A 6,939-nucleotide genomic window follows, 5' to 3' on the forward strand; every position below is an offset into this window, starting at 1 on the left:
GTACGTAGCACCGCAGATGTGGATCTAAGATTCTAGATGTTCCTAGTCTAGATCTTAAGAATATACAATGTGCAAATACCGAGTAGTAACATCCATGACATGGCCTCTTAGACCGAGAGCGATTTTTCTACCATGCACGGGCCTCTTAGACCGAGAGCGACTTTTCTACACTCAATGGGATATCCCCGTGCATGGGCCAGGAGGCGGCTTCATGTGGCAGTGCATAGGGGCACCGAATCAAGGGATCTCGTACCCGGGTTTGTCGCAGGTAGCGCGCGGCAGCCGAACCCTTGGATTGTCAACAAACAGAGAGGGGGTTATACATTATCAGATCTGATGGGAGGTTACTTATGCAAACCGGCGGGGATATCTAGAATCATTTTTGGCTTAAGACTGAGCCAACATCCATACGTTACGGTCGTTCATTCTATTCAGGAAAAAAACCTTGAGCAGGACTACTCCAACGAGTACAAACCATATGTTCAGTTTATAGGACCCAACAGGTAAATCCAAGATAGACCCTTAGAAAGGATCAAGAATGGGTCGCTCTGGCTAGAGTGCCAGGTTGCCACTTTAATGGGAAGAAGTCCTTCTATCATTTCAAAAAGATTTAGCAGTATTTCCTTATCATGACCTGGTGAAGAGAGTATGAAACATCAGCATAAAAGATTGAGTGAGCGGCTTTTTAGTTGGTTCATTTTCCAGATTCAACGATAGCGCATGCACTCCCCCCCGCCTCCTCCCCACCCCTTGGTCCCCACTATCCCCTACACCTCCACGACCCCCCCCGCGCGCGCGGAAAAGAATTATATGAGACCAGGTCTCACGCAAGACCCATTTTGATGGATGACACGTGGCATTCACAAATCACAAAGTATCCCCACACCCCACTTAAAATCAGGGGGGAGAGAAATTAGATGCTTTGTGATTTGTGAATGCCACGTGTCATCCATCAGGACGAGTCTCATCTGCTAACCGTGAGACCTGGTCTCATATAATCCCCCCCCCCCCCCCCCCCCCCCCCCCCCAATATGCATGCTTTTGTGGGGACAGGCAGAACCATTGTTGCCTGATGAGAACTTCCCCCATATTGCCATCAATGTTTATGATTTCATATCCCTTAAGTAAATATTATCGATAAAGAAACAAACCTAGAGAATCATTTATTTCTTAAACTTATTATCCCTTTGAGTTTTAAATTCAGGTTTTCAAGAAATATATAAATTAATACTAGAATGGGGGATGTGGAGAAAGATGCTGGGTATGAATTACGCCAAGGAAGGGTACTGCAGAATGGAATAGTATCACAAAACTGCTTAGCAACAGTCGGACAAGCAGTGTAGCCGGGTCTTGGTGGCAGACTCATGATGATGGACGAGCGCAAGGTGATGGTGCTATCTAGAATCATGGCGGCGTCGACAGCAGGCCTGACAAGGTCATTTCATTGACCCCTTCCCCGAAGATGGGTTCACGAAAGACGGCAGCGGTGACTTATGGAGCGAGCGCATGCTGTATGCGCCAAGGGTCTGTTGGACCGGTTCTCCGGTTTTAGATGATGTGCGCACGGGTGAGGTCAGTACGTACCAGCGGCCTTGATCATCACCACATCATCAAGCTTCTAGGTGCTGCGGCTTTTGTCGCCTAGAAGGTGGATTCGGAAGGATTGATGTAAGGCATTTTTGAATAATAATAATAATATAATAATAATAAAATTGACAGTGTGCATGGCTCAATGCAGAGCCGGGGTCAACTTCTTTTCTAAAAATAAATAAAATGGTAAATTTTCAACAACAAAAAAGCTGTTGCCTAGTGCTGACGCGCTTCCGATCAAAACCTAGGAAGCACGGTTAAAAACAAAATGTTGAGCGCTGCATACAGGCATGGATAAGGCAGCGACACGGAAAAACACGGCGCTAAGTTTAAGTTATCTCCCAGCGCTAAGCTAAGCCGGCGCTGTTACGGAAATTTGTACTGTACACCCATACCATGCTATGCATGCATGATCGCGCGGCAGGATAAGATAGTACTTTATCTCCCAGCAAGGAGAAAAATCTAGATTAGCATGGATAAGTCAGCGGGACTAACTAACAGTTGTTAGCTGCCTGCGCGCATGGTGTACGCATGTTTATCTTGACATCTTTCATCTATCTCCACACACTATAAATACACAGCGAGTAACGCCTCCCATTCCCATTCACATCCACTTCGCTCCTCTCCTCTCACCTCTTCCCCATCGACTCGACCGCTTCTCGCCATGGAGCGCGCGCCGCTGCTACCGCTCCTGCTGCTGCTGCTTGCCGCTGCCGCCCTCGGCGTGAGCGGCACGGAGGTCGCGTACAACGACCGGGCGCTGGTCATCGACGGCGAGCGCCGCATCGTCATCTCCGGCTCCATCCACTACCCCAGGAGCACGCCGGAGGTACGCGCCTGGTGATCAACCTCTGGATCGATCCATCATCTCTCTAGTGTTCATTTCAATGAAAGAATTGTTTACACTTACGCGTGTCGGTTTGTTGCGTGCAGATGTGGCCGGATCTGATCAGGAAGGCCAAGGAGGGCGGGCTTGACGCCATCGAGACGTACGTCTTCTGGAACGGCCACGAGCCGCGCCGCCGGGAGTACAACTTCGAGGGCAGCTACGACATCGTGCGCTTCTTCAAGGAGATCCAGGACGCCGGCATGTACGCCATCCTCCGCATCGGCCCCTACATCTGCGGCGAGTGGAACTACGGCGGCCTGCCGGCCTGGCTGCGCGAGATCTCCGGCATGCAGTTCCGGATGCACAACCACCCCTTCGAGGTATAGTACGTTTTGAATAAATTAATCATTTTCTGACGTAAAAAGAGATTATTTAGTTCAGAATATCTTATCCTGGTTCGTTAAAAAAATGCAGCGAGAAATGGAGACCTTCACGACCCTCATCGTCGACAAGCTCAAGGAGGCCAAGATGTTCGCCGGTCAGGGAGGCCCCATCATCCTCTCCCAGGTAACTCATCTTCCATCAAGTATATACAGTACATATACTAGTATGTACAACTTAACTTGCACTAATAAGATTACCATGCATGCACGTGTACGTAGATCGAGAACGAGTACGGCAACATCATGGGCAAGCTCAACAACAACGAGTCCGCGTCCGAGTACATCCACTGGTGCGCCGCCATGGCCAACAAGCAGAACGTCGGCGTGCCGTGGATCATGTGCCAGCAGGACGACGACGTCCCGCCCAACGTGGTCAGTTTTTTTATTTGATTTCTTTTCCTTGGAAAACTCGTAAATTATTTAGTGCGTGTTTTGGTTTGAAACTATATTAATGAATTCTTTCAGATCAACACCTGCAACGGGTTCTACTGCCACGACTGGTTCCCCAAGAGGACCGACATCCCCAAGATGTGGACTGAGAACTGGACTGGCTGGTACGTCCATATATACTTGGTCCATTATTAATTTCTTTTTGAAAACTACAAGAGCATAGTTAGCAAGTACAACTACGTTGAATTTCAAACTGATTACATTGTACCGGCATAATCAACTAATTAGGTTCAAAGCATGGGATAAGCCAGATTTCCACCGGTCAGCCGAGGACGTTGCCTTCTCCGTCGCCATGTTCTTCCAGAAGCGTGGATCGCTCCAGAACTACTACATGGTGATTGATTTATTATAGCTATAATCCATGCTCTCTTCTACATTCCATCCTCTAGCACGCACGAACCTAATAATATTTTTACATTTGACATGTTATCAGTACCACGGTGGCACAAACTTTGGCCGCACCTCAGGTGGCCCCTACATCACAACCAGCTACGACTACGACGCCCCTCTTGATGAATATGGTGTGTGCACCATCACTTTTCTTCTTTTCTCAATGCATTGCACGTTTATTTTGCAATGTGTAAATAATTAATAATCGCTTTTCTTGGCGTATCCAATTAGTTAATCTCGCCTGTCATCATTTACGATCTTTCAGGCAACATCAGGCAGCCAAAATATGGGCACCTCAAGGACCTCCACAATGTCCTGAAATCCATGGAGAAGATCTTGCTCCATGGCGACTACAAGGACACCAACATGAGCAGCACCAATGTCACGGTAACTAACATTGACATACATATACAAAAATCCTGCTAGTGTTTTTAATGGTATTCACATCAAAATCGATTCATTTGGTTCATCAATGTCTACGTGTAGATGACCAAATATACCCTGGGCAACTCCTCTGCCTGCTTCATCAGCAACAAATTTGACGACAGGGAGGTCAACGTGACCCTCGACACAGGTGCCACCCACGTCGTGCCTGCATGGTCCGTGAGCATCCTGCCGGACTGCAAGACCGTCGCGTACAACAGCGCCAAGATCAAGACGCAGACTTCGGTGATGGTGAAGAGGCCGGAGGTGGAAACGGTGAGGGAGGGCCTGGCCTGGTCGTGGATGCCCGAGAACCTCCAGCCTTTCATGACTGATGAAAAGGGCAACTTCAGGAAGAACGAGCTGCTCGAGCAGATCGCCACGTCCGGCGACCAGAGCGACTACCTATGGTACAGGACAAGGTAATCAAAGATCGATGTAAATCATATCTAAGCAGATCATGTGTTAACTATATGCATTCGCATTTTTCTGAGACAAAACTACATACATAACATTTGTTGGGAAAAACAATGCACATAAAATTTAACAATTTAAATTAGTACATTAATTGTTTCACACATTTGAAATTTAAACTAGTTCCTGATGCTCAAAATGTGCAGCTTTGAGCACAAGGGGGAAGCGAGCTACAAGTTGCACGTAAACACGACAGGGCATGAGCTTTACGCTTTCGTCAATGGCAAGCTTGTTGGTGAGTAACCCAAAATATGTTTTCTTCTCTCTCGTGCACTTTTATTAAAAAAATTGTGATGGCAAGCTGATTAAATTGATGAAGCTAGCTATTAATTGATTTGATTAACTTGCAGGGAAGCAGCACTCTCCTAATGGTGGATTCGTCTTCCAGATGGAGACGCCCGTGAAGCTCCACGCGGGGAAGAACTACATCTCCCTCCTCAGCGCCACCATCGGCCTCAAGAACTACGGCGCTCTGTTCGAGATGATGCCCGCCGGTATCGTGGGAGGCCCGGTGAAGCTCGTCGACACCGTCACCAACACCACCGCCTACGACCTCTCCAACAGCTCCTGGTCCTACAAGGCCGGCCTCGCCGGCGAGTACAGGGAGACCCACCTCGACAAGGCCGATGACCGCAGCCAATGGAGCGGCGGCCTCAACGGCACCATCCCGGTGCACCGCCCATTCACCTGGTACAAGGCCACGTTCGAGGCGCCCGCCGGCGAGGAGCCCGTGGTGGCGAACCTGCTCGGGCTCGGCAAGGGCGTGGTGTGGGTCAACGGCAACAACCTGGGCCGCTACTGGCCGTCCTACGTCGCCGCTGACATGGGTGGCTGCAAGCAGTGCGACTACCGCGGCACGTTCAAGGCGGAGGGCGACGGGCTCAAGTGCCTCACCGGCTGCAACGAGCCGTCCCAGCGGTTCTACCACGTGCCACGGTCCTTCCTCAAGGCCGGCGAGCCCAACACGATGGTGCTGTTCGAGGAGGCCGGCGGCGACCCGACTAGAGTGAACTTCCACACTGTGGCCGTGGGCGCGGCATGCGCGGAGGCCGCCGAGGTCGGCGACCAGGTGGCGCTGGCGTGCAGCCATGGCAGGACCATCTCGAGCGTGGACGTGGCCAGCCTCGGCGTGGCCCGCGGCAAGTGTGGCGCGTACGAGGGAGGCTGCGAGTCCAAGGCGGCGCTGGCGGCATTCACGGCGGCGTGCCTCGGCAAGGAGTCGTGCGCGGTGCGGCACACGGAGGAGTTCCGCGCCGGGTGTGACTCCGGCGTGCTCACCGTGCAGGCCACCTGCTGATCCACATGAATGAATAAATTAGTTAGTGTCATTTAGGTTAAGTGTTAGCTAGCATCAGGATCTAGGTTATTCGCGGCATATGTGTTAGGGGGCTAATTAGCCAAGAACAAAATGCATGGTTCAATTCATGTGATTTTTCAATGGATCGAGGTTAAATCAAGAATTTGTTGAGATGATATTGTGCTGCCCAGTTTTGCTTTGGTGATGATTTTCCGTTGGAGAAACAGTCACAGGATATATACACGGGCAATCTTTATTTCTTATCCGGTCTAGATAGCCTCATATCTAGATCGACTTCACAGATTAAATATCATCTATATGGTAAGCAATCCAAATTATTTGACTTCACAAATTTAGCAAATGGTGCCTCTTGCATTTTTTAGAAAAAAGTTACGACGTGTACTACGTCGACGACCCAACTGTTTTGAAACTTGGCACTGGTATGAATGGCTTCTGATTGTATGGTGGTGGTTGATGCTATCGAAGAAAGGAGCGCGGTGCAATACGGAGCAGTTGCACATGAAATCATAGGCTAGTACTTTTATTTCTTGTTCTTTCAAACATGAGTATAGGACCTCAAATGTCGAGGCTCACAATCTCGTGAAACATTCACTTATTCAGTGTTGGTCTCCATACTTAGTTAGGTTATCCTGAAGATCTTTTGTTCGTCCCTGTAAACATTGACGCGTGCGGTAATAGAGTTTGCCTTAAAAAATATATTATTATTCTGTACTTGTAAGTTCTATACTTCAGAGTTATACCAGACCAGGAGCATCTAGAGTTTTAGATCTCATATCTGCGGTGCAACGTACTAAACTTTTGCTACCTGGACGAATTCCATGTATCATTCCTATGCATGTGATAATGCAGCAGGGCGCTTGTGTTAATTATGGTATATGCCAATGGCACCTCACTTGGTACATGCATGTGTCATTCGCCAGTACGTATCACCAGGTAACACCCTCATATTCTTCTGTCACAGAGTTGGCAATAATACTGGCGATCGAGTTACACCTGGGGCGGAGCTTAACCGGCGACATGCC

The 6,939-nt window shown here is 49.0% G+C and overlaps 1 protein-coding gene across 1 annotated transcript; it reads left to right on the top strand.

The window, feature by feature from the left end:
• Nucleotides 1-2,254: 2,254 nt before the first annotated feature.
• LOC125539729 (beta-galactosidase 1-like) lies at nt 2,255-5,896 on the top strand. Its single transcript, XM_048703262.1, is given in 13 exon segments — nt 2,255-2,419; nt 2,524-2,735; nt 2,737-2,804; nt 2,898-2,986; nt 3,082-3,234; nt 3,328-3,416; nt 3,541-3,646; nt 3,746-3,833; nt 3,968-4,089; nt 4,189-4,547; nt 4,746-4,834; nt 4,950-5,269; nt 5,324-5,896. Coding segments are annotated over 13 exon segments (2,433 nt in total).
• Nucleotides 5,897-6,939: the final 1,043 nt, after the last annotated feature.

This window comes from Triticum urartu, chromosome 1, assembly GCF_003073215.2.
Source record: "Triticum urartu cultivar G1812 chromosome 1, Tu2.1, whole genome shotgun sequence".
Classification (NCBI taxonomy): Eukaryota; Viridiplantae; Streptophyta; class Magnoliopsida; order Poales; family Poaceae; genus Triticum; species Triticum urartu.